General features: G+C 36.0%; 1 protein-coding gene and 1 long non-coding RNA gene across 3 annotated transcripts in view; one reads left to right on the forward strand and one right to left on the reverse strand.

Annotated features, from left to right (window-relative positions):
- LOC126069996 (uncharacterized) overlaps positions 1-27,996 on the reverse strand; it is a 136,751-nt gene that overhangs the window by 107,070 nt on the left and 1,685 nt on the right. The window contains exon 2 of the long non-coding RNA XR_007516102.1: positions 2,988-3,087. This is a non-coding gene — a long non-coding RNA (uncharacterized LOC126069996). The remainder of the gene's footprint in view (positions 1-2,987; positions 3,088-27,996) is intronic.
- On the forward strand, positions 11,357-27,996 carry MYOT (myotilin). Of its 2 annotated transcripts, none has more exons than XM_049873723.1 (9): positions 11,357-11,480; positions 18,856-18,991; positions 19,891-19,995; positions 22,720-22,769; positions 23,637-23,769; positions 24,927-25,134; positions 26,624-26,789; positions 27,106-27,239; positions 27,585-27,996. In XM_049873723.1, exons 3-9 carry the CDS (start codon positions 19,912-19,914, stop codon positions 27,755-27,757), a joined length of 948 nt encoding a protein of 315 aa, XP_049729680.1. In that variant the 5' UTR covers positions 11,357-11,480; positions 18,856-18,991; positions 19,891-19,911; the 3' UTR covers positions 27,758-27,996. The 2 variants fall into 2 exon arrangements, with proteins under 2 accessions (XP_049729680.1, XP_049729679.1); XM_049873722.1 differs by lacking the exon at positions 11,357-11,480 and adding an exon at positions 14,039-14,593.

A 27,996-nucleotide genomic window follows, 5' to 3' on the forward strand; every position in this document is an offset into this window, starting at 1 on the left:
GGGGGAAAAAAAAAACTAGTAGCACAGGAGAAACCCAATTATTACTGATAATAAGAACTAAGATACATCTTTTTAGTAAATCATTATAGAAATTACATAAACATTGACAACATCCTTCGTTATAATAAACACAGTAATATGCTTCAATGGATTTCTTATTATAACAAATATGCTGAAGGCTTCAGACCAAAACACATATGTACAGACACCGATCTATGCCCCTTGAAATGACATTTTTAGAAAACGGCTCAGTATCTTTTCTGGGTCCAAGTGCTAAAGCTTTGTAAAGGTAAACAACTGGAGTTTTACAACTGAGAATACTAAGAGAATGTAGTTCCATCCTTAGCCAGCAGGTCACAAGTTCTGGTTGACCTGCTGTCTGTATTTAACTAATTTACTGGTCCTAGTATAAATCCGGAATCGACTCGACGGCACTGGGTTTGTGTTTTTAGTGTAAATCTAGTGTAGTGTAAATACAGAAACCCTGGTGGCATAGTGGTTAAGAGCTACAGCTGCTAAACAAAAGGTCAGCAGTTTGAATCAACCAGGTGCTCCCTGGAAACCCTATGGGGCAGTTCTACTCTGTCCTTTAGGGTCACTATGAGTCAGAATCAAGTGTGAATGCAATATACTTGACTAAACTTTATTAAATCCCAGTAAGATTTGGACAGAATTTCTTTTTCCTGTTTCTTGTAGGTAACCAGTTTTCTCTCCGGGATTGTGCTTGGAATATGCTACAGAAATGTCAGAGTAAGTGCAGAAGAGCTTGGGATATACATTTGTTGTGTATGAATATAGAGGAATTCCATGTAAAAAAAAACAAAGCATCTAGAACAGGATAGGCAGCCGGGGTAGATGGAAGGGAGAGGGAAAGGAAGACTCAGTGCTTAGGGAACAGTGAGCTTCTGTTAAGGGTGATGGAAAATTCTGGGAATGGGTAAGGGTGATGGCTGAACAAAATGATGAACATAAGTTAATATCACTGAACTGTACACGTGAAGAATGTTGTAATGGCAAATATTTTGTTACATATATATTCACCACAAAAAAAAAAAAACTTAAAGTGATTATTTGCTTTATAAATCATTTCTTCTGGACAATTTAAGTGTTTTTTTTAACAGTCCATTGGTTACCTAAGACAAAGGAAATATAAAGTGAAAGTATTCTGAACTATAATCCACTAATAATTAGTCAAAATGGGAAAAAAAACACTAAAATTATTATGTAAATCCAACAGGAAAATAAATATTATAGGCAAAAACATATGATACTTTCAAATGTATACAGTAAGGCATTTTCATAAAAGTCACCTCTTTCTTTCACTGTATTGTATGTGGTTTTGTTTCCCTCACAGGATAAAGAAGAAAACCACTAGAGTTTCTCTTACCATCAGTTCCCCAGTTAATGAAACCACCAACATCAGATCAAGTTATTCTACCTTAGTTCAACCACTGTGTATTGACCCCCAGAGGGTAGGTTCAGTTTTAAGCCTTCAGAGAGTCCCTGTAATAGAGACACAGACCCAGACAGGAAAGAATCAACACAGCTTTCTTGAAAAGTACACATGAGAAAAGCCTCCAGCTGCATGAACTCAGAACAAGAAAAAAATCCATGGGTCTCAGAAATAACTCCATGATAGCTCTTTGGCTTGGCCATTTGTTTCTGTGTGCCCAGACCATAAGAGACAGTTGGTTTCTAGGAGCTCAGTCCCATAACAGAGTATTCCAACTATCCAAGGAATGAATTCTCTTTTAATTAAAAAAAAAAAAATGGAGAGGGGGGAAGCTTTTTTGAAAACCTCAAAGATCCAACTAGAGCAACTGTATAGAGGAGGAAACAAAATCTGGCCAGTAAAATTTAGAAGTTATTTAAACTTTCAATATGCAGCCTCTAAATACTTGCCAATACCCATTTCTCAAATGTAATTGCCCAGTGTTGCATTTCACCATCTCTGCTGGTGGAATGCTTAAGTAAAGAAAGACTGGCATTAGAGCAGACATCCAAACTGGCATTTAAATTAGAAGCATGACACTTTTCAAAAAGTAAACTTAGGGTGTAGTTGGTAGTACTAAAACTGGGTCAGTTAGTTCATGGCCACCATGTACTTGGGTTTCAGAGCCTTAACAATATGGATGACAGTGTCATGTTCTCTTTTATTCCTTAAACCAGATGCAAAGTCCCTGTAGCAGCCTGTCAGGATCCACTTGTGTTGCAGCCCCTGTGTTTACCAAGGTAACCCACCCATACTACACAATGCAGTTTGTATTTTATAAACTATAGATATTATCAAAAGGATAATGAGAAGGAAAGGAAAAACTAGAAAAGGCCTCATTTTATACATAAGAAAACTTAGGCCCAGAAAGGGCAAAACAATTTGCTCAAGTCTATAAAGCAATTCATGGTTTATTCTGTTCTCTCTTGACTTTTGATCTGTGTCAATCCCCCAGCCCTGGCAATGCTTCCAATGTTCTCTCCAAGCAGACTATGCTCTGCCTGAACTCAAAGCTCAGTGAATCCCCCTAACTAGCCATAAGATTCCTTTTTAAAGAAGCCAATGAGCAAAACAATATCTGTTTCCTGCTCAGATCACAGTTAGAGATCAGGATTGCCTGCTCCCTACTGGAAACAACAAGATTCAATCACCTAGGTCAAACCAAACTAGGGTTGAAACCTTCTCTGGTGTCTCTTCCAGCTACTAAACCTAAGGGATTTGGATCCACTGCCCATTGCTGGTCCAAGGCATGAAAAGCAGGGCAAGCACTTAAGGTGTGCCAGACACAGGGGCCAGACACAGGATGGGAGACAGAGAAAATGTTATTAAGTAGTAAAAAGCACTGCTTCCAGTTCAGGAAGCTTGCTTTCAGCAGATATTATCAGACATACATGTCTGTTGTTTCCACATGTCTCTTTTCCTGTTGTATGTCTTCCCTGTGATATGTATTTCTGGGCATCAGGGTTCAGGGGCTGAGCTGGACATTAGGTCTCACCTGATAACAAGGACATCAGCTACTTCTTCAGTCCCGAGGCCAAGTTGTAATTTGAAACGAAATTCTAAATTGTAGAGGATCTTGGAGATGGAGAGGAAGCCTAGGATTTAAGGGGGAAATTTTACCACAAATGCTACCATTTATTTATGCATTTTGAAACTAGTCTAGCTATTGTTAATAAATACTTTTCATATTATCAATGTAACTTCATTCTTTACAAAAAGCTTTCAAATTACTTACCTGAAATGACCCCAACAACCTCAGGGTAGGCTGAGCATTTTATTAGTCCTCTTTAACAGGAGGGGGGAAAAAAACCCTGGGTTCCAGAGAGGTTAAAAGTCTTTTCCACGTTTCTACAACCATCTTTAACCAGCTAATGCCAGAGCTGAGATTTTGGCCCTAACTAAGTCATATTTCAGGGCTCTTAACAAATTACAACACTGCCCATGCTACTGGGACCAATAATAAAAACTAAGTCTATGGCTATGTATGTACTCAATAATCAAATACAACAGAATGAAGTCTTTTCAACTAATTTGTTTCTAATCTAAAAAATGGCTCTAGAAAAACGCATAGCAACTTTCTCATGAAACACAACTGTATGAAGTTCAGATAAAAATAACTTACACCTGACTGTAAAGCATGCTATAAAGTCCAGAAGAATACCCAGCACCTCCATGTTTTGATTAAGTTACAGTCAGCAGTCAATACTCATGATGAAAACACATGCACACTTAACTGAAATTGGCATCTCAAATCATTGTATATAGTACCATCATTTCTTCCGTTCTGTAAATTCTGTGTTTATTCCTCAGCATCTGCAAGACATCTCTACAACCAGAGGTCGGTTTGTCGTGTTTGAGTGCCAAGTCCAGGCCACAGCCACAGTTCAAGTTCACTGGTACAGAGAGCAAGAGCAGATAGCAGACTCAGATGACTTCCGGATTCTGAGGAAAAGTATTATGAAAAGCTTTCCTATTTGCCTTTTATTCCAATTAACCTTGACATCTAATTCATTTTTTAAAGCTTAATAGGTGATTTGTTATAGGCTTAGAGATCTCTATTGTTAAATAATTGTTATTTCAAATCCCAAATGATTTCAACAAAAACAATCAAAAAAGAAAAAAGAGTCTTTTTGTTTTGATGAAACCATAGTTTTAATAGCTGTGAAAACGGTTTATTAATCATACAAACAAAAAAGAAACGGAATGATACACATTTTTTAAAAGAGTAAAACAAATGAAAACTGACGCAAAATTTTCTAAATACTTTATTTAGTAACTTTCTTACCAACTAATCAGTTTAGGGAAGAGTAACAAGTATGATTTATCTACCTCACGCTAAACACTAAGTGATTTATAAACAATTCCTCATGACAATCTTTTGAGGTATGTATTATTATCCCCATTTTCTACGTAAGGAAACTGAGACCCAGAAATGCTAAACACGTTGCTCAAGGACACACAGCTAGTAAATGCAGAAGCCAGGGTTTAAGGCTACGTGTAACTGGCTCCAAAGTCTGTATTTTCCAAAGTTACGCTATGTCATCTCGCTGCTTAGTAAGATAAGTTCCTGTACCGAATGCTAATGTACTCATTAAAATATTAATTCAAGATGGCGAGAACATTTGTATATCACGTTTAGGAAGAAACATCTCTTGTGTTAAAAAAATATGGTATTTTCTTTTAAAAAAACATTTATTACATTTTCTAAAAATAAAGTAATACAAGCTTATTATATTAAATCTGGAAAATATATAAAAACACAAAGAAAAATTAAAAATTGCCCATACTCTCGCCACCAAGACAAAACTACTATTAACATTTTTGTGTATTTTTCCACAGCATTTTTGTAATGTAATATTTACTTTTATTTTAATCGGACAGATTAAGAGAAAGGGATTCTCGGGAGAAAAAGGCTACTTCCGGATTAGAACCACCTCAGGATGGGTAACATTCAGAAAAGAGATACTATCTTATCTAACCTTCAAGGTCCAGAGAAGTAAAGGAACATAAAGTAATATAGCAGTAAAAAAAAAAAAACCAGTACTAAAATCCAGTTTTTCTAGCACCCTGCTAAGCATTCATTCTATTTTACAACTTTTCTGAGTTTCTACAGAAGTTATAATCTGTAACTCCAGAATATAGTCAACTTTCTACTTATTGTAAGTTATTTCTCATATGTACATGGCCCCTTTTGCCAACTAAATCAGTTAAATCATCATTTAAATTATCTCTCTTTTCTCTTGTTTGATCTTTCAGAAGCTTGTTTATCAACTATTCCCGGTAAGTGCAAACTTTCAACATCTTGATGATAAATGATTAAAGCAAATTTAGCATCAGAAGACTTTGTCTCCTAAATTACTTTTGCCTTCTAGAGTTCTTTTGAGGCTGCCCTAGGCCAACTCTTGAACTGACTCAACAGAAGCAGGATAACTAGGATTTATCAATGTATTCAATCATCCATTAATTAATTCAACAAATGTTTACTGAGTATATGCTATGGCCAGGCTGTGTTCACGGCACTGAAGAGACAGCAGAGAACCATATGGTCAAGGTCCCTGCCCTCACTGATGATGCATTATCCCTCTAATTCCCTTTGGCTTAGTATTTGTGACTCATGAGCTATACAAAGAGGCAGTAGAAAGAGATATCCTGACATCAACATCCAAACTGTCGGCTGCCCAGGAAGTAAGCGTGCTGGACATCACACAGTGGTCATCTCTGTACTAAATGTTAGGTCTAAGTACCATGGCAATGGTAGCTTTTAGTTTAGTTCAGAAAAATGTTTTATAGGACCTTTCTGCTAAGCATTATAGCTATGGAAATCCCGAAGCTAGGAAATAAGGTATAATCCCTGCTCTCAAGAGAACTCAGTCTAGTAAAGACATATTTGAGAGGCAGGTGATAAGAACCACGCTGGGATTGTTTTAGGTTGTATTTTTAAGATTTATCTCCATGAGCCCATTCAGAAGGCAAAAAAAAAAAAATTAATCAGACAGCTTTTTAAAAAACTCTCAGGAATATTTATTCCTGGTACCTACTCTTTCCTAGGAGTCCCTGGGTAGCACAAATGGTTAAGTGGTTGACTACTAGCTGAAAGGTTGGTAGTCCAAACACACTCAGAGGTGCCTCAAAAGACAGGCCTGGTGATCTGCTTCCGAAAAGGTCATAGCCTTTAAAACCCTACGGTGCAGTTCTACTCTGCACACATGGGGCTGCCGCCATGAGTCAGAACTGACTACGGCAACTAACAACAGTAACTTCTCCTAACATTCCCTTGTAGTACGGTTGCTGTAGTGGTTAAGAGCTTGGCCGCTAACCAAAAGGTCAGCAGTTCGAATCTACCAACCACTCCCTGGCAACTCTATGGGGCAGTTCTACTCTGTCCTATAGGGTCACTAGGAATCAACGTGACAGCAACAGGCTTGGGGTTTTTTGGTTTAACATCCCCTCCCTCAACTATTTGTTCGTTTGCTTTTTAAATTTTGGGCATCCAAATATGCTGACCAAGTGAACCTCTTCCCTTTCCAGAGGAAGTCTGCACCTTGATCATCACAGAAGTATATCCTGAAGACTCTGGGGAGTTCAGGTGCATTGTAGAAAATGAGGCTGGGACTGCAGTCTCTGCAGCAAGGCTCTCTGTTTCCCCAGGTAATTACTCTTTAGGATTCAGCCCTGAACCGAGAAGAAGATTCTCTGCTTCTATCTGAACCACTAATTGTATTTTTCAGAAGGAAAAGTGGACCAATCAGAGAATTCTCCAAAGTTACCCATGAGGAAATTTTCTCCAAAACTGACCTCCTTTCCCTGGAGCAGTGAAAGCTACACAAAGGACAGAAAGCAAGCCACTACCCCAATAAATCCTATGCCAGCTATTCCTGAACCAGTCAATCACACTGAACATGAGATCCAGGTTCCAAAGGAGGATTTCTGCACCATCCATGAAAATTCTTCTGAGCTACAACAACAATGGTAAGGGGAGACAGACCTAATATTCACTCATTCAACAAGTCTTCTTGGTTCTGTACATGCAAAAAAGAACATGACAAAGCTCTAGCCCTCAGTGAGTTTACATTGAGACAAATCACTTTAACGTCATCACTTCTCCCTTACCTTCCATCATGCGTTTCACCACTGGACTGGAATAGTAATTTATGTGCTTAGGTCCACATTTAAGGGTTTGTTACAGAGACATTAAAGAAAAATCACTAATGCTGAAATAGCACAAGATTTTGAAGAAATAGAGTCTTTTCCCCAAATAGAATTCAGTGTTCTGTCTCAATGTAAATACATAAATTTGGTAATACTGGTTTCTTCATGGTCAGCCTTAAAATACAGATAGAATTGTCCTTATGTTTAAAGGACAAAGTAAAAATGGAAAGATAATTCAGTAAGTGAATTTGCCAACCAGTTACGACAATCTGCCTTCCCTTCACTCACTCCCCCAAACACAAATCTCAAACCAAAATATTGATTACCAAAAAAAAACTACAACTTGGTGCTAAAAGTCATTTAAAAATTTTTGTTCTAACAATATCTAACATAGCCCACTAAATATTTTACCATCCTAAACTGTACCTTTAATAAAACTTAATAAATTAGCATTCTTGACTGCTTACCGAATATAACTAAATGTAACCTCTGTTAATTACACAGTAAAAAGATCTTGGAATTCTTTTTAAGAAGGGATTTCTTCAGTAATATTTAGGCCTATGAAGTGAGAGAAATAGATCATGTTAGCAATGGAAGGAATCAGAGGTCATCTACTTCAAGCTTCTCATTCTACAAATAACTAAAATCGTAGAAGACTGAATCATATTGTTGAGGGATGGTTCCTCATACCTCCATAATCCTGGCATAGGTACTTCTGCAAATCTTTTTTGCAATGAAGACAGTAAAAGAAAGAGTTTAGACTTTGGAGACCAACAGACTTGGAACAATGTATGTGAAGTATACAGTAAGTGTTCAATAAATGGTAGCTATTCATTATTTCATGGAATGCCCTATACACTGCATTGTATTTCATCAGCATCACTATCTCTCCAATAACAGCCTGACTGTGATTTCTGCATCAGTCTTCTGGAACCCCTTTAACTTCTGGGCTCTCTTGTTGCCTGGCAAGTAGCTACTCCTGTAAACAGAGATTCCTAATGTGGTTAATAAAAAATGCATGTTTGGGACAATAGATAAGACTGCAACTTATTCAGCAAACATTTATTAAGCACATTGCACGTATCTGTCAGTTTCCAGGCTAGGCTTGCCTTGGGAAGATAGCCAATATTGATTGCTAAAACCTTTATTTGTCGGTACCTTTAAATGGGCTGTGTTTAGCACTGAGCCTTTTAAGACTTAAAAAGATCTTAATTAAGTTTATAATACAGTATCTTCTATGAGGGAGTCCCATCTTCTTTAATAAAATCATCTGTGGGGAAAACTATTTGGTAAAGTTCCATTAAAGTTAAGTTTTTACCACGTGTCTACAATTAACAACAACAACAACAAAAACCCGAACCTGCTGCCGTCAAGTCAATTCAGCCTCATAGCAACCCTACAGGACAGAGGAGAGCTGCCCCATGGGGTTTCCAAGAAGCAGCTGGTGGATTTGAACTGCTGACTTTTTGGTTAGTAGCCAGCTCTTAACCCATATTATGCAAGGTAAATAAATAGTAAACAGTCTCTCCTCCAGAAAAAATTTTAATCTAGTTGAGGAGATACACTCATATAACAGTTCATTATATGAATTCCCATCTCATTTGAGCCTCTCAGAAACCCTGTGACTTAGGTTGGTAAACCAGGTACTACCTTCATTTTTTCAATATATTAAACTAAAGCACAGAGATATTAAGCAACTCGTCTAAGGTTAACACCAAGTATGTGGCAGAGCGGACACTCACATCAGGTCTCTAAAGTAAGTAATAAGAAAGTTAATGAGTCTAGAGAGTTGCAGAGCATTAGACAAATTAATATTATCATTTTACTGTTTGACTCCAAATCCAGTGGAGTCCATTATTATTATTTCCTACTTGAGAAAATAAAATCACATTAAATTGTATGTAACCTGAAAAAAAAACTTTCTTTGACCTTTAGCTCTTTTATCCTCAATGTGACCTTTTTTTCAATTGACAAAGCAGAAATGAGAGATGACATGCATCTGACCTCTGACTTTAGGAGAAATTCAGAGTACAATTTTTATAGTAGCATATATACTTTACATTTTAAAAAACAAGAGTTATATAGGCATAGGGAATGAATGAGTGACAGTAAAACAGCTACCCTGTTTCCAGCCATGACAGGACAAGAAGGAATTCCCTTAACATGTAACAGGAAAGGTTTTAGTCAGATAGTACATTTTGTGGGGTATTAAAAAGACTTACGAAAGGACCTTACCGATAATTTAGAGACAAAAATCTTTTAGTTTTAGGGTTCTATGATTTTTCTCAAATAAGCAACTAAACCAATCAAATAGCCACATTTGTGAACAAAACATCACTTAAAAAAGCAAGACAAATATTAAAAAGCAGAAAAAGATTCATAATAGATTATTAAATACTGACCATTAACAACTGGGAATAGGGTCATAAAAGAGAACCTACTTAGCTTTCCTAAGTTATCCTATGATCCCCTTATTGTAGTGAAAACCTCGTCTTGATGCACCATGGAGCTATCACACTGCAACTGATGCTATGTCTTAAAAAAGCCTAGGGAAAAGAAGAGGCAAAGCTTAAAGGACAAAGAATAAATGGAACTAAAATTCTTCCTCAACTGTGGTACCTTTAGAACCTGTTCTAGGGAAAACTGGAGATTTACCAGTTTGTCCTGGACATCTTCCCTACTTGGCCAGTGGGGCATATCTGAAACTTTCACGTACAAAGGGACCTCAAATCTAATCTTCCCTCTTCCTTGCCTTAATTAAACCCTGTTCTCGGAAAAGAACCAAATATCAGTCACATATATCACATCTAAAATGCTTAGAATAGTGTCTTGCTCACAGTAAGTGCTATATGTGTTGGCTATTCTTTTTATTTTTAATTATGTCCTTTGCATTTGCATTTTAAGTCTATAAGGAATTCTAATTTGGATAGAAAGGTTTTGTTCCTATTAATGGAATTTGAGATATCAGTGAGCAGATGTGGAGAAATATTTTGGGGGACTCCTGAAATAAGATTTTGTCAGCAACCACCTACTCACCAAGTCTAGTACACTTTTTCTACTACGTACGTAATGGCTGTGTGCCCAGTGGGCAGCTGTCAAATTTTCTCTGAACACCAACGGATGGCACAGCTACAAAGTCGGTTGTGAAGAATTTGATATGGCTCAGATGTGTTCAAACATCTACATTTTGGAGCCTAATGTATGTGGTAATTCAATCAAAATTGGGGTACCCATGAGGGAGGGGAAAAAATAGATACACTTTACACAACAGAATCATACCAAAATTGAAGCCACTAAATGCGGATAATTCCACTCATTTGGCCTGACTCTCACACCACCCACTCCACTCCACCACTTCTTTTGTTCTTTGAAGGTTTCTTCCTCTGTAATTATTTATCTCCCTACACAAAAGTGAAAACCTAAATACCAAGGTGGTCTCCATGGCAAAAAGAGAAAGGAAACTGTACAACTGTTAGGAGTGAAAGGAGACGAAAGCTCTTTGACAGACAGAGCCCTAATTGTATAGATTGCTCATTTAGTTGGTTGTTTTTTAAGTGTTTCAAAGCTCCTTTAGAGTAAAAGTACTGAGTCGAGGGGGCATATGTGATACAGAGTCAGAAAACTCGCTAAAATGAAACAAATCATGTGTTTCCACCTCCCTACCTTTCCAATGACATATCAATATGACACTGCTCTCTTGCCTTTGTCCAGACCACACATCATTTCTTGGAACAAACTACTTAAATTCCACTCTGCCCCCACTCTTATTTGGCAAGACACACAAAAAAAAAATCATCAGATGAAGGGTTATTCAATACAATCAATTTGGAGCTCATTCATTACCGGCCTTATCTCTGGAAGAGTCTTTCTAGATAGAAGCACTTCAGTCTTAGAACACTGATAATTTCTCTTTTAGTTCTTCTCTCTTCAACAGGGACAATTCAAAGCACCCACCACAATAAGGAAATTGAAAGTTTTCTTTTTACTTTTCCCCGCTTCCCAATTCACTACACTTCCCCCTACATAAGCTCACTAAAGCTCATAGTCAAATTCATGCCTAAAATAAAGAGGCCTGGAAAAGAAGCCCGTGTAATCCCACTCCCTAAATATCACTAAGACATCTGAGATATTGTTTAGATTGTGGACTCTTACTTTGACATGCCAGCATAGGTAGATGGACAAGCAAGCACATCAGATGTCACCGTCTGGCAGCTGATAAAAGTCAGTGGTGCTATAATACTAAGCACAGAGCCACTAGATTAGGCTGTGAGGGAAGGGGATGCCTTTTCCTTCCCTTTGATAGTGGGTAAAACCCAGCTGGCACCCTCTGGAACTACGGGTAAGTGTCTTCTTTATTCTTACTACAGTTTTGGGTTTGGGTTGTTTTTTTCACCCCCAAATCAGAGGGGTGTATTCAAAGGTGATCTTCCGATAAACAGTTTGAAAGCCACAACATCGTAATATTATACAAAGATCTGAAGAGAAAATGACTTATTCATTCCACTGAAACTTGAAATCATTATAGAAAGGGTAGAGGAAAAGGTAGCTGTGTGTCATTATTTTTAAATCATCATTTTTCCTTGCAAATGATCTCACGCAATGTGGTGATGCCCTATGGCTTCAAAATATCCTCTCAGTTTTTTTGTAAGTCTGTGTTATATTAGAGATAGGAAAAAAAAAAAAGTCTAAGATTTTTTTAATAGCAGACTGGGTAGTCCTTTATAAAACCTTTGAAATTTATGCAATATAATTTGGAATAAAATGATACTGCCATATTATAGAATCTATTACAGAATTGAGTTGTTGTACAGTACTAAGCATAAAGAAAAGCCTTTTAAAGTTACCTATGTAAATGTCTGTATAAAATTTCATTGAAATATGAATGAAATGAAATGTTGAAAGACTGTGCTTTTAATTGGCTTTAAAATATATTAGTAATTGTTAATTATAGAGGCCAATACCAAAATGTACAAGATAGTTGACATTCTGAACATATATATAAAGAAAAAATGGGAAATCATTCTGGAAAATATTTAATATTTCTTAAACAGATTATTTTTTGCCATTTGAAATAGTCTGAATAATTCACCTGCCCAGAAAGGAATTTAAGAACCAAACTCCAGATTTACTTCTGCAATGGAATGAATACAACTCATGGTTATAAAATTACCTGTCTTGAAATATAGTCTTTTTTGAGAAGATCTCGTTAAAGCCCCCTTCTGGATGTTTTTCCCCAACAATTTAAAAGCCTAATGTAGGTCATTACTGAAATGCACTCTGGTTCAAGGTACTTATATCAATAAACTTGAAATTAGGGAATACATAACTTTTTAAGCATGCTTTTTTTCTCTCCCATTGGAGTTTTTCTCTTGGCTGTTTGTACTTTTGTTCTTTCCTGTAAGTGCTAGTTTTAATTTGACTCAAAAATACATACACAACCCTAGGATGAAGTTGTTTGGATCTGGAAAAGTTCTATTAACAATGATATTTTCTTCGAGATAGAACCCTTAAAGATTACAAGACTTGATTAAAACAATTTGGTTAATTTTATTAGTTAAAATTTTGATTTATCATTAACTCAGTGTTGATTTATATTGTACAAAACAAACTAAATGTATTTTTAACCAAATTACTTGATATTTTGAATGAAGACAGGACCAGTGTTACAATAATTTATATGGCTAGTCTTTGTGTGTAAGTCTATACATACATAGTCCTACTTAGGTTTACCATGGAGCCCTGGCAATACTAATGAAAGAAATCAGGGGCGAACATAATCCTTAAAGGCTGATTTTAGTGGCAAATTATTCATGTAAGGAATGACAGGGATCCCCTGTAGGAAGGCAGGAAGGCCACTGCAGAGTTCACTGAGAGACAAATGTCACCCTCCCTTTCTTGGTAAGGTATGGGTTAACTTCAGGGTTACCTTGCTTCTGTACTTCCCATTTGCCATTTCAAAAGTAAAAGAGGAGCTAATAATAATCTTGAAATTAGTCTAAACTACATACTAAGTAGGTAAAATAATAAAAAATAAAACTAAGTAAGAGAACATCAAAACTTATAACTAGAAAGTATAATCTAAAAATTTCAGAATAAGTTTACAAATGGCTCTGGAATACAGTCAGTAACACAGACACATACATGCTCACACTCCTAATTTATCATCTAGCTTGGTACTATGGTCGATCTGGAATTCAGGCACAATAAAGAGACAGTGAATTGTATAATAAAAAGATTCCACTCGAAGCTGACGACAGTAAATTGTAGTCGTTCACTCTATTTTGCGAAACTGTGAAAAAGTGAAGGAATAAATATGGACATTAAAGCAATGTTCTTTACAGAAGAATATTGCTTTCCTTGTTTTACCAAGATTTTATTCAACACAGATCATCAAGACGTGAATTAATTGATATATCAGGTCTATTAACCTGTTTTGATGAGTGGAAAAGTTCAGACTGAATGAAAACTGAAATGTTATTTAACTGCTATTAATTTTAAATCATAAAATTTCTCTGGCTAATGAAACTACGGCCTCTGGGCAAAAGCTAATCATGAGACTATTAAACTATCAAACTGAGTAACATCACAGAATTTCTTTTCATAATAATCACTTGGAAAATTCCACTTTGCATTCCTACACCTTGAAGTCCCTGAGCATGCTTTCTTAAGAATCACACGGGGACAAACATTACTGAATCCTTTTTCTTATTCTAAGGGAAAAAGTCATTTTGTGCAAAGACAGAGATAAAGGAAGGAGAAGCCTAGAAGCCAAGAAAGTTCCACCTTAAGGCTACCTTAAAAGCATATAAGCTCCAAAAGATGATAAACAGTATTGTTGTTTAAACAAATATCGTGGCTTACATTAATCATATTCTCCTTTTGAAGGAACAATATTCTTCAAGAGAAGCCCAATCCATCAAAGCCAGAATCAAAGTATTCCCAGGATCTCAACAAGGAGGGGCAGACCAAGGTTGCTTCTGATTCCTTGCGACCTTCCGTAATTCCAGGCTTGCAGCCCCAAATTCAGGACCTCACCCCTCCAGGAGCAAATCTCTATACTAATAACTTGCCTTCATCTTCCATATACCAGCTAAACATGTTTAACTATGAACGTCCAAAACACTTCATCCAGTCCCAAAACCCATGTGGCTCCAGACTGCAGCCTCCTGGATCAGAAACTGCCAGCTTCTCTAGCCAGACCAAACAGTCTTCCATTACCATCCAACCCCGCCAGTGCACAGAGCAAAGATATTCTACTTCCTCAACAGTGAGCTCTCACATCACCATGTCCTCCTCAGCCTTCCCTGCTTCTTCCCAGCAGCTCACTAGCTCTAACCCAGGCCAAAGGGTTGCAGCCACCTATAACCAGTCCCCAGCCAGCTTCCTCAGCTCCGTATTACCATCACAGCCTGATTACAGTAGCAGAAAAATACCTTCCACTGTGGACTCCAAGTAAGTGAGTTTCTAAAAATATATATGTGGATATACACTTGCATGTATAGTGAGCTTATATCTGAGTTTTGGTGGTATGCTGCAGTTCATTCTTCACTATCTAAAAAGGCAATGTGACCTCACGGTCTCATTCTGTAATTCTCCAAGAACACCTTGAATGAGGGTACTGGCAGTGAAGGGCCATTTGACTCATTGTTCCAGTGTTCAGGCTGAGTTGAACTCAAATAACTTCTTACTACATCCAATTACTTATTATTTTTCATCTTAAAAAAAATGATTTCTAACACATTCAAGAATAGAGAACTGGTTCTAAGCTAAGTTCCTTATGCTACAAATTTAATTCCTCTGGTTCTGGGCTCAGCTGAGATGAAGAACACCTGTTTGCTCTTCTTCAGCTAGGATTTCCTCTCACATAAGTAGAGACTATTGAGTTTCTTCTGTGTTAGTCTTTTCTTCCTATCCATTTTCCCCTCTGATCCACTTGACTAAAAAAAAAAAATCTGGGATTCAGGCATTAAAGTGTATGAATGTTCCTCACTATGATAAGCAGACTTGAGTAGATGAAGACTCATGACCTTAAGGTTTCCTTTGGTAATTAAAACCACACTGTTCACACTGGCTGGGCTGATCTAAACACAGGGAAGAATACCTGCAGTCTTATGCAAGCTTGTACTATTTCCACAACTCTAAAACTGTCCTAGGAGAACCTGATATGAAGGACATAGTGGTTGTGCTTTTTTTAAAACATGGACTGAATACTTTGTACTTACGCAAACTTAGGGCTATCAGTTTTCCTATTCCTTGGCTTGGCTAGAACATCAGAGAATTAAATCAGAGGCACCTCACAAACTGATGAAATATGTTTTGTTGCAGGATTGACAGATTCCCCGAAATTCTTGATAATTTCTTGGTCTTCTTTAAGTTAATTTTTCTAAAAATTCTACTGGCAACAACTCTGGACACTTAGCTGGCGTTAACAATTCAACTTGCAAAGAAACTTCGCCAATATTTTTAAAAATCAGGAAAGCCAAAAACATTTGTCAGAATTCTATAGATAGTAGGTTGAACCATTTAAAGTGGCTGAGAGTCAACTGACTACAAAAATGGCAATCTCATAGGTTTGACCTAATATTTTAAAAGAATGCCTTAAAGGATTTAGAACCCATTCTCTCTTCTCTTCCAAATCCGCATTATACCATTATTACACATCAGAGATTTTTCCAGGTACACTCTACCTAGATGACCACTTTCCATCAAGCTTCCTATTATTTCCAAGTTTCCTATAATGAGCTTTTTTCCATTTAAAACGACCTTTTCTGATTATAATATTTTTATTAGCAAAGTCTTTCAATTCTATTCTAAATACCTACCCAGAAAATAAAGCTATCAAACAAGTATTTAGTGAGCCTCAAACACATACCTAGCTTTGTGCACAGACCTAAGAAGAAAGAAAAAGTAGAGAGGATAAGAAATAAAGCATAGGAGGTCCCCAAACCAGAGATCAAAGATTCAGCTTTAGCTGTTCCATTTTCAGCAACTATAGATAACTTTTTTAATCTTCCCATAGCCACTTGATACCCGTTCCATGTCCAGCTGTACAGGGTGAAAAGCTCTGGCCCTTTGAACATTTGTGCACAACTCCTTCATTGTAATGATGGGCTTAACTTTGCCCTGTCTTCTAAAATAATCCTTTGATCCCGACCTAGAGAAGTTTGAAAGCTTTATTTAGCTTTTCCTCGGTAGAAAGCCCTTAGACAAGCATTTATTCAACTGATCGAACCAAAGACTGGAAATTGAGGGAAACTCTTTTAATGCTAATTATTCCTTTTCCAAAAGCTTGTTGTGTGGCATTCAGTAAGTACCGTACCTGCTCAGTGATTCAGTTTTCTATCTGTAACAAAATCAAGGATTTGGATAATTAATGACAGAAAAAATAAAGACCTGTAAAGCAATGTGCAAGTAAAATAGGCTTGGTTATGATAATCTTTCAGAACTTCTCATATTATGACCGTCTGAAAAAATTATTTAATGCTAATTTACTTTAACAAATGCGTAACTTTCATAAAGATGGCAGCCTGGTGTGGGGAAAAAAAAAACAATAAGGCTATTATAACTTCATACAGTTGGAGAAATACGAGATACATAAGCCCAAAGGAATTTTGCCACTTTGACCTGAGAATTCAATGTTAGGAAGGAAAAAAAAAAAAAAAAAGCTCACTACTTAAACACTTGGTTTAATTGTTTACTTAATTGGACAAATCAAACTTTAATTAAGGATTAACATAGAGAAACTTGCAGACCTAATGCAGGAGCCCTGGTAGTGCAGTGGTTAAGCACTCGGTTGATAATTGAAAATCTGAGGTTTGAACCCACCAGCGGCTCCTTGAGAGTAAGATGTGGCAGTCTGCTTCTGTAAAGATTTAGAGCCTTGGAAACCCTATGGGGCAGTTCTACTCTGTTCTGTAAAATTGGTATGAGTTGGAATGGACTTGATGGTAATGGATTTGGGTTTTTTGCAGACCTAAAGAGCCCTAAGAAACCCTGGTGGCACAGTATTTAATCACTCAGCTGCTAACTGAAAGGTTGGTGGCTCAAACCCACCAGTCGCTCAGCAGGAGAAAGATGTGGCACTCTGCTTTTGTAAAAATCATAGCCTTGGAAACCCTATGGGACAGTTCTACTCTGTCCTATAGGGTCACTATGAGTCAAATTGACTCGACAGCAATAGGTTTGGCCTTGGTTTGGCAGACCTAAAACGGTAGGAGGGGAAATGTGTATCATCAACTTCTAATACGGAGCATCTTGAATACAATGAAAAAACATTCATTCATTTATACTTAACATATAGTGAGTATCTCCTATCACCAGGCTTTGTGTTAGTGGATATAGAAAATACAACAATGAGTAATAAGACATCCTTTTTCTTTTGGCATATTTACAATCTAGTGATTACTAACCAAGTTCCCAAAACAAGCAAAAACATCTGACTCCACTCAGAGAAGATACATTTCCACTTAGCTCACAAGTCCTTTCAATGATCATGGAGAATATTTGAATAGGAACACGTCAAAGACCAGATGAAGGCTGCCTTGTCTGGATAACTGGAGAACATTTATTATGATAATGGTAACACATTCATTGAGGGCAGTGTCCAAGTTTCTCACATTAAACTGATTGATATAAGCTAGCACCTTCAGGGCCCCAGAATAAACTAGGTAGAAACTGAACAAAGCACTGTGAAAAGTGTGAGTCGCCTAACAGATCTAAAAATACAGGGCTCATTAATACCATCCCTGCTCTCTATCAGAATAAAGATGGGAATGCTGGGAAGGGCAAGAACACTTTAGAAGAAAATTTAGGATCAGAATTTAGAATAAAGACTTGAACCAAACTCTCCGATTACTATTCAAATTTGCCTTCTTTTTGTTCCAAATCCCCTTTTGCAGTTTACATTTTTTTTCTCCTTCCCCCTCTAATCATTCCTTTCTTTCCCTTAAAATCAATTCAGCAATATTGAAGAAACTGTAATTACTTTAGAAGTTATTTGTTATTTAACTTATTTATGATGTACAATTCTTGAATTTTCTAGAATAACATGAAATTAATAGGAAAACCACAGACTGTGTAAACTGTAGACTCCATTCAAAGCAACAGAATATTCACTAAGTACCACTGGTGGGGTGATAAAATTTTAGCAATCAGCTCTGGAGGAAGGAGCCATGATTTGTGGCATTTACTGACTTTCCTGGTATAAATGCCTCTACCACTGCCAATTTCAAGCTGTCAACATGAGATCACAGGGAGCTGAGAAGAAATGCTAAAAATTAACTCTCTAAAGCCCATGTGAGCTCCAGCACACCTATAAATCAAATTTATGACATTCATCTGTAAGATTGGAAGAGTTCTCAAACTGCCATTAGGTAGACTATCATTTACTCTCACATTCTTTAGGGAAGATCTTCAAAGGACATTCTACTTATGCCTAACCTAAATTCTTCCTCCTGCCACTTAATTTTCATTTGCCGAGATTTAGAAGAGAAAAAAAGCTGGTAATCATTCCTATAAAATCCTTCTTGGCTGCTATCAGGGCAATTTTTTTTTTTTTTTTTTTTTAATAACACTAGTAAACTAGTAGTAACTAATAACTAAAATCTATCTAAAAATGATATACAAAATGAGGCCAATGCTATTTTACATACCATATCTTACTTTAAAGACATTCCTTTAAAAAAAAAAAAATCTTTTCTTTCTCGTTTTTAAAGCTATCAACAACCTGTAAATGCTAAGCCCACACCAAGGACTCCTGACCACGAAATACAAGGATCAAAAGAAGCTTTGATTCAAGATTTGGAAAGAAAGCTGAAATGCAAGGACAGCCTTCTTCACAATGGAAATCAAGTGCGCAAGATATCTATTTTGTACAAAAAGCCAATTAAGCTATAAAATCTATTCTGAATAAGAATGTTCTGTCTCACAGATCTACGGTCCATATAATCAACAAGGGATAGGATTATCTAAAAAAGAGGAAATATTTGGGTCTTATTCTACATTTCTCTACATGAAATCACCTCTTGGTTTTCAGTAGTAAAAGAGTGAAGCAAATCAATCTGAATGATTTGATTTTTTGGTTTTAAACATTACCCTTGTATAAATACGTCTGATAGCCAAATACTAATGGGAAATACTAACAACTCAGCTTCTTTTTATACTTTGGTATATAATATTGACAGAAAAATAATAATAGCTGTCATTCTTACTATGCAAAACTTACTGCACAGTCACTTATCTTTGAAAATCCCAACAGTACTACATGCCTTTAATCCAAATACTGTTATATTTGTTGCCAGATTTTCCTATATATTAATATTTCACTGCTTTCAATTAGAAATTAATACAAATATTCAGTCTTCATTTAGTAAAATTACTTCTAAATGTTAGAACACGCAGTATTATATTTAAAGACACAGTAGACTGGAACATGCAGAAAAAGGAGGGAGAATTTCCCTTTACTTGGGAGACCCTTCTTTAAGAGCGACTATACCTGACTTTCCTAGAAGCGAAAAGAAAGCCTAAGTGAATCTTTATTATAGGTGAGGGAAGTGGCACTAGAAGGAAAGGAAAATGCTGTATCACTAAAAAAAATGTTGTTTGTTTTTTTTTTTAATATCTGTAATTCAGTAGATAGAATTATACTTCTTTGGAGTTCTGATTTAGAGTGGTACTTTTAAGATAGAGCTGTACAAAACAACTTTTACTAGATCTCATAACTACCTCCTTAATAACTCATTTCTTTAAAGCGGCTAACATATGAGGAGAAGATGGCTCGCAGATTGCTAGGACCACAGAACGCAGCTGCTGTATTTCAAGCTCAAAATGACAATGAGGCACAAGATTCACTACAGGTAAATTAAATAATCTTTATCTAGTTGGAGCACTTTTCTTTATTCAATTTTCTAAATGTGTATAAGCAGCATTTAAATTTAGTCAATTCCTTCCATGCTCTATTAGATATATAAGGGCCAGGACAGGGTGCAGTATGTAGACAAATAAAAAAAATTACCCCATTTTCTGGTATTTTTTAGATATGAAGTATCAAAAAGTCAAATCACCAGAAGGCTACTAATCTAGACATTTAGGAGTGCATTAGCCCTAGGACTCTCCACTATGTCTGGATTAAAAGAGTTGCAGTTGGGAATCTTTAACAGAAGATGAAACTCTAAACCATAGTAATCAAACCTTTTCTTACAAGCTGTTTATCATTTTAATGTTTTAAAATATACTTGTAGTATTAATGAAATATCCAATTCCTTTTGCCATGTTCCTGTATCCAAAATTGCTTTTTATTAAAAAAAAAAAAAACTCTATTGAGTACTGGTTCTAAGAATGACTGTAAAATTAACAAAAGCATTCTTTCTAAGAAGGGATTAACTTTAAGCAAGGCATAAAGTGAGTATCCCACAGGCTTGTACCTAATCAAGTCAATTTTAACACGTAAACTTAACCCCAAAGAGAAATGTACAGTTGCACAGGCAGACCAAAGTGTTATCGCTCTATCTTTCTGTCTCCCTTTTCTGGATACCTTTCATCCCCTCCCAACAAGCCTACAAGAAACTAGGAACCAGAGGGAAGAAGCAAGTATGGGAAGCTCAAAATAGTTCTTGTTTCTGTTCAATGGGACTAAACCCAGCGCCGTTGAGTCGAGTCGATTCCGACTCATAGCGACCCTATAGGACAGAGTAGAACTGCCCCGTAGTTTCCAAGGAGCGCCTGGCGGATTTGAACTGCCAACTCTTTGGTTAGCAGCCGTAGCACAGGGTTTCCTAAATGGGACTAAAACCCAGTGCCCTAATGGGACTAGACCTTCTAAAAATGATGGAGCAGGGTCTATCAGAATAAGTAACCAGAAACTGAAAACAGAACTTTAATCTACTTGGTTACTGATTATCTCATGTATTCATTTACTCATTCAACTAATTTATATGAATATGAAGCACCCTACTATGTGCTGGGCTCTGGACTCGTATGGAGATTACAAGAAGAATAAGACACAAATCTAACTCTATTGACAGAAATAACACAAAGCAACATTCTATTAATGATGGCTTATAAGTGCACAATATATGATTCCAAGGGAAAGGTTGTATTGTTTTCCTCATTCATTTTTTTAATACCTTTAAAATGAAGGTTACAGTACCAAGAAAAAAGACAGCAACCATATCACTATGAAATCAGAAAAGACAAATCTTACATTTTAATGTACATTTCAAACGCTATACTCAAATAATACAAAAAATGTCAACAAACTATGGTATAACTGAAATATCACCTCCACTATGGAAAAAAGTAAAACACTTAATTAGCATATTTTGAGTTTTCATTGGATTAATTTTATTTTTTAACCAAAAAATTAGTTGATTTGATCACCGAACTGTCCAGTTGTTCTGATATTTTGCTTAACTAGCTGCTGTTGAGTCAATTCCAACTCACGGCGACCCCCTGTGTGTCACAGGAGAGCTATGCTGCACAGCATTATCAGTGGTTGATGTTTCAGAAGTACACTGCCAGGCTTTTCTTACAAGGTACCTCTGGATGGACTTGAACCTCCAACCTTTTGGCTAGCAGCTTAAGCATGTTAACCACTTGCACCACCAGGGACTCCTAAAGAACTTTAAGGCTAGCAAAAATTGTTGTTAAAGAGTTATAAGATTCTGTTTTAAAATGACAAAATACATTAGCTAAATAGATATATCTCAAAATAAATAATTTGTACTCAGATATTCTATGTTCCTATACAGACATATTTCAGTTGTTTGGGAGACAGAGACTATATTTTCCACTTCTTCATATCTCCCATTATGCCAAGTGCAGTGAAATATACAAAATAGTCATTGAATAAATACTTAATCAATTAATTCCATGACGGTTTTCATTAATTTCTGATTTGATTCTCAAATAAAATTTTCTGGTGCTCAGATATAAACCCTAAAAGATGTTTGCTGAAACCTGATATACCTTTATTAAGCAGAAAGTAATTAATACTGTTTTCCCAAGCTTTTTCATAGCTCTACACATATCTTCCATGGTGTCCATCAGTTTTGTGTCATGAGCTAAAAAGGGAAGTATTTTCCAATCCAATGTGTGTTTACTGCTGTCGGTGCCACTTTTGAGCAGTAGGCATAATACCCTGAATCTACTGCCAACGCTAGTGACTTCATGTCTATTCCTGTTTTACTAAAGGACAATCTGTACTCTGTGCTCCCATTTCAAATATACCATGGGGCACGTCACCCTTTGTCATGAAGTCATCATCTGAAAAATGAACCACCATCAATTCAAATTCTGGCTAATTTTCATAAATAATCAATACCCAAAGATTAGTCCCTATTACTCCTGAGACTTTCTTGCTAGAGCAGTAGGATAGTATACTGTACTTTAAGTGCTTAAAAGCTAAATATACAGAACTAACCATAACTATCAAGTACAGCCCAAATGCATCTTTTACTACATATGCAGAAGCAGATCACAGAACAAAACAGAAATGTTCCTTTATACTACAACTACTTAATTCGGCTATATTTCAAGCCAACAACTGCATGTTAACGTTTTCACTTTGTTTTAATTTCAAGCCGCACATCTCAGAACACGCACGACTGCAAGTTCCGACATCACAAGTAAGGTAAAAATAAAATTTTTGTGTACTTAAAATGTTTTCAGTTTAAAAATGTAATATTTACAAAGCCCTCAAGCTTACTTTTAAAACAACATGAATTTTCTAATATCCAAGATGACAACAAAATTTTTATGTTAATTACCAGAACTATCTCAGGGGAAGTTTTCAAACGTTTTGGTCAAATTAACCAGGACCACATTTCTGTGTTTAACAACTTTCCCATGGCCATGGAAACCCAATTCTAATTATACAATCTTTGCACACGTGATAAGAACAGATCACAAGAACAGTGCTCTGCGTTTGAATAGATTGTTTTCTTCGTCTATTTGTGACACTTTTAAAAAGAAATCTAGGTGCATTAATTTGTACCAGATGTTTCTATATTACTATAATTTCTAACAATCATCAAATATCCCACAGCTAAATACAGCCCTAAGGTCTTTTCTCCATTGTTATTATACTACCAGATCAAACAGTAGACTCTGGAGGTTCTTTTTTTTTTTTTTTTTAATGGTACTTTAAGTGAAGGTTTACAAAGCAAATTCGTTTCTGGTTAAACATATTGTTTTGTGACACTCATTGCCAACTCCACAACATGTCAACACTCTCTCCCTGCCCTTTTAGTCTCATTTTGTTTTATGGGCCTAACTCTTTGGCTGAAGGGTGAACCTCAGGAGTGACTTCAGTACTGAGTTAAAAGAGTGTGAAAGAGCCATACTCTCAGGGTTTCTCCAGTATCTGTTATACCAGTAAGTCTGGTCTTTTTTTGGGTGTTAGAACTGGAGGTTCAAATTTGATGGCTAAATTATATTTGTATGAAAGGAAGAACAATGACAACTTTTATGCACAGTTATTGTTAAAATCATTTTGTAGAAGTAGATCATCCTCAAGGGGAGACGTGAATGATCAGGATGCAATCCAGGAGAAATTTTACCCACCACGTTTCATTCAAGTGCCAGAGAATATGTCAATTGAAGAAGGAAGATTCTGCAGAATGGACTTTAAAGTAAGAGAAGATTTCAAAAATATTGGGAGAAAATTAACAACGGGATACTAAGTTTTGCAAAATTTCATCTTCCTACTTCATAGCTTGAGAAGCAGTATGTACAGTAGATAAGAACACAAATTCTGGAGCCAAGTCAAACTCTGGGTTTGAATCCTGACTCTGCCACTTCCCAGCTCTGCAACCTTAAGTTACTAACCTCTCTGTGATTTTGTCTCCTCATCTGTAAATGGGAATAATAAATGTACCCACTTTATAAAGTCATGAAGATTAACTGAGTAAATAGGTACAAGGTACTCACAATAGTGCCTAAACCAAAAAACCTGTTGCCATCAAGTCTATTCTGACCCACAGCGACCCAGGGAACAGAGTAGAACCTCCCCATAAGGTTTCCAAGGGAGGAGCTGGTGGATTTGAACTGCCAACCTTTTTGTTAGCAGCCATATCACTTAACCACTGCACCACCAGGGCTCCCACAATAGTGCCTACGATCTAATAATACTCCATAGAAGTGAAGCTGTTATAACAACAGGATTTCCAATTCTCCTCCATCAAAAAATCCAAGCTGCCCTGCTTTCTCTTGGCCTAGAAGAATTCTTCAAGCTAGAAGAGCACTTTAGGAGAGCCTCTGTTTTTATTATCCTCATTTGGGGAAGGACTTTTTTTTTGTAAAATGTTTTTCCAGATTCCTTATAAATAAAAGTCAGTTTATGGACTTAATTGTTACAGCTTATGTGAAGACATTTAACAAACTGCCATTTATAAACCAGAATTAGATCAGCAAGCCTCACATATGTGTGCCTCTGGGACTTCATTTGCAGTCAGTATTAGCAAGAAAAGCCATATGACCGCCATAGTCCTTGCAGAGACCAATATAACATATATTAATGTTCTAAATACAGTAATTAAAAGATCGTAAATAGCCTGAGGTTGTATGAGAAAGAGCTAGATGTGGTGTGAAATAGTATGAAAATACTATATTAACTTCAAGGGTTTTAATTTCCTTCTGTTCTGTTAAAAATTATTTTTGAGCTCCAACTTTGCGTTTTTAATCACAAACCCACTCAGATACTGAACTGCTAAAATTCATAAACGGAGAAACGGGTTCTAGTAATGTTATAATTTAAAATTCTGTCATTTACTTCTGTTTTTGTTTCTAGGTAAGTGGACTTCCAGCTCCTGATGTGTCATGGTATCTAAATGGAAGACCAGTTCAATCAGATGATTTTCACAAAATGATAGTGTCTGAGAAGGGTTTTCATTCACTCCTCTTTGAAGTGGTCAGAACCTCAGACACAGGGGATTATGTATGTGTTGCCAAGAATAGAGCAGGAGAGGCCACCTTTACTGTGCAGCTGGATGTCATTGGTAAGCCTTCAGAGAGATTCTTGAGAGTTCTTTAAAATCTAGTAGCATTAAAAAATAAAACCTTAAAAAGCTCAGAAGACTCAGTATTTAAGGTTAATGTCTATGCAACCCTGAAAAGCACCAATTTTTATCTATAAACCACATAACAAAAACAAATAAATAAAAAACATGTTTTTGAGGGAAACTCAATGAAACTACAATGACAGATCTCCCACCAAAGTCTTTCTTGAAAGGAAATAAAGAAATGGTACAACATAAGACAGACCTAATAAGGTAGTATAAGCATTTCTAGGCATAACTGTAAGGTTCCAAAGTGAAAAATTCAGTTGAGTCATTCCTCTAGTCTACAGCCTAAAATAACAAATCTGACTCATGTTTTTATAGAACTGTCATAATCTATGCATAGCTTAAAACTGAAGAGTAAATGTCAACTTTTAGCCTTAGACTGTGTTCTCTTCACTAGGAAACCAACCTCTAATTAAAAAAAACTCATGTCTCAAATTTTTCTTGAATAGGGTAGTTCTTATAAACTGACATCTTATTTTAAAATTTCCCAATTTAAGTACTTTAAATATATCACATCTATAATGGTTTAAATCAGAGAGTATTGCATAAGAGATATTTTGCTATAATTCATTGTTTATTATATAAATCTTTATCGAGTTAAAGAACGGACAATTTTCTTGAGTTTGTATTCTACCAAAATCAGTGAAAAATCTTTACAATTACTCTGTGATATACTGAGGGGCCTCAATTTAAGGGAAAAGCAATTGAGCTGGGAATCAGAAAAAGTTTTGGACAAGACCTTCTTGCGCCAACAGCTCCATAAATACTATAATGTTAGAGCTGAAAGAGATCTTGGCAGGTACGTGTCCAACCTCATCATTTCTCCTTTAGAAAAGCTAGATATACAGTACTATAGTATCATTTCCTCTTCTCCCTGAGGTATCTGAAGTAAAATCATAGTAACTACTGACATTTACATATTACTTTACAGTTTACAAAATGCCTCTTCATTCCTATCTCAATTGATCCTCACAATAATCTTGTGTGGTAGATACAGTAGTCACTACTACTGAGATATTATTTTACAATAGATAAAACTGAGGCTCAAATAAGTTACATTTTTCCCAATTTGGCATACCTGGTAGGGCAAACAGGGAACTTAAACCAAGTCATCTGGTGCTCTTTCTACCACTCATACTGTATCTCTGTGAGATGATAACTGAAGATATCAAATTCTTTGCATGAAACATGATTATACATGCAGTGTATCACTGCATTACTGTTTTAGAACTCTGAATGGTATAATAATAGCTTTGTATGTTATTTTACCTGAATCTAAAGCATAAAGTTTTGAAATAGATTTTTAATCTTGTTACTTTCAAAACATTTTTATCAGTGTACAAACTTCCTAATACTCTGGTTTGATTAAATGCTTTTTTTTCCCAATATTTCAAATACTTGCAATCTTTTTCTTAATATGTAGCAAAAGAACACAGAAGAGCACCAATGTTTATCTACAAACCGCAGAGCAAAAAAGTTTTTGAGGGAGATACGGTGAAACTAGAATGCCAGATCTCAGCTGTACCTCCACCAAAGCTTTTCTGGAAAAGAAATAATGAAATGGTACAATTTAACACTGACCGAATAAGGTAGGATGAGTATTTCTAGACTTACATAGAGTTTATTTGGGTCAATCCAGATATACTTCAAAACGCATTAAAAATGGCATGCATTTATAAATTCGTCTAGTTTTACTAACAATAAAGAAAGATGGCTAAGAAAATAAATGACATAAACAAGATTAAAGGAGGACATTTAATTCAAGAAAACCATAGTTGTTTGTCTAGATACAGGCTCAGAATTTTCAAACTTTTTTTTTCTTTTTTCTGTAGATCAGAGACATAACAAACTTTCGTAAGAAAATAAATTCCTGAAATTTCTTTTTTTTTTAATGTTTCTTTTCAGCTTGTATCACGATAACTCTGGAAGAGTTACTTTACTGATAAAAGATGTAAACAAGAAAGATGCTGGATGGTATACCGTGTCTGCAGTTAATGAAGCTGGAGTGACCACGTGCAACACAAGATTAGATGTTACAGGTATGTCATTATAACAAACTAAACCAAATCCACTGTGTGGAGTAGATACCTACTCACAGAGGGGCTGGTAAGTTCAAACTGGTGACCTTTTGGCTAGCAGCCAAGCGTTTTAACCACTGCACGACTAGGGCTCCTTGTCATTCAAACAACCAAGGTGTTATGAAGGACTTAACCAGGAAGATTATCAAGAACTGCAAATCTCAGCTTAGTGTGAAATCTGAGGAATTTTTCCCACACAGAATCAGTTTTGATTCTTTTCTTTTTCCAGTCTGATAATAAATATCTAGTGCAACCAATTTGTTTAGTATGGGTTTTCTGAATTAACTTTTATTTTATCTATTTCAGCCCATCCAAAACAAACTCTTCCAGCTCCTAAGCAGTTACGTGTTCGACCAACTTTCAGCAAATATTTAGCACTCAATGGGAGAGGTTTGAATGTGAAACAAGCTTTTAACCCAGAAGGAGAGTTTCAGCGTCTAGCAGCTCAATCTGGACTCTATGAAAGTGAAGAACTTTAACAACTTTACCAACATTGGAAAACATAACTATATCAATAATAATATAGTCAATTAAATTTCTGAAATAAACCCATAGCTGTATTAACAGATTATTGCTTTAATTAGGTAATATAACTAATATATACTGATAACATTATTTATCCTTTGACTCTTGCACATTCTATATACTTCCTTCTTTAGTTCGTAAAGCCTATAAAAAATCTGGGTGTATGGGTTTGTAATTGTAGATTATCTAAAAA

Source organism: Elephas maximus, chromosome 2, assembly GCF_024166365.1.
Source record: "Elephas maximus indicus isolate mEleMax1 chromosome 2, mEleMax1 primary haplotype, whole genome shotgun sequence".
In the NCBI taxonomy this organism is placed as follows: domain Eukaryota; kingdom Metazoa; phylum Chordata; class Mammalia; order Proboscidea; family Elephantidae; genus Elephas; species Elephas maximus.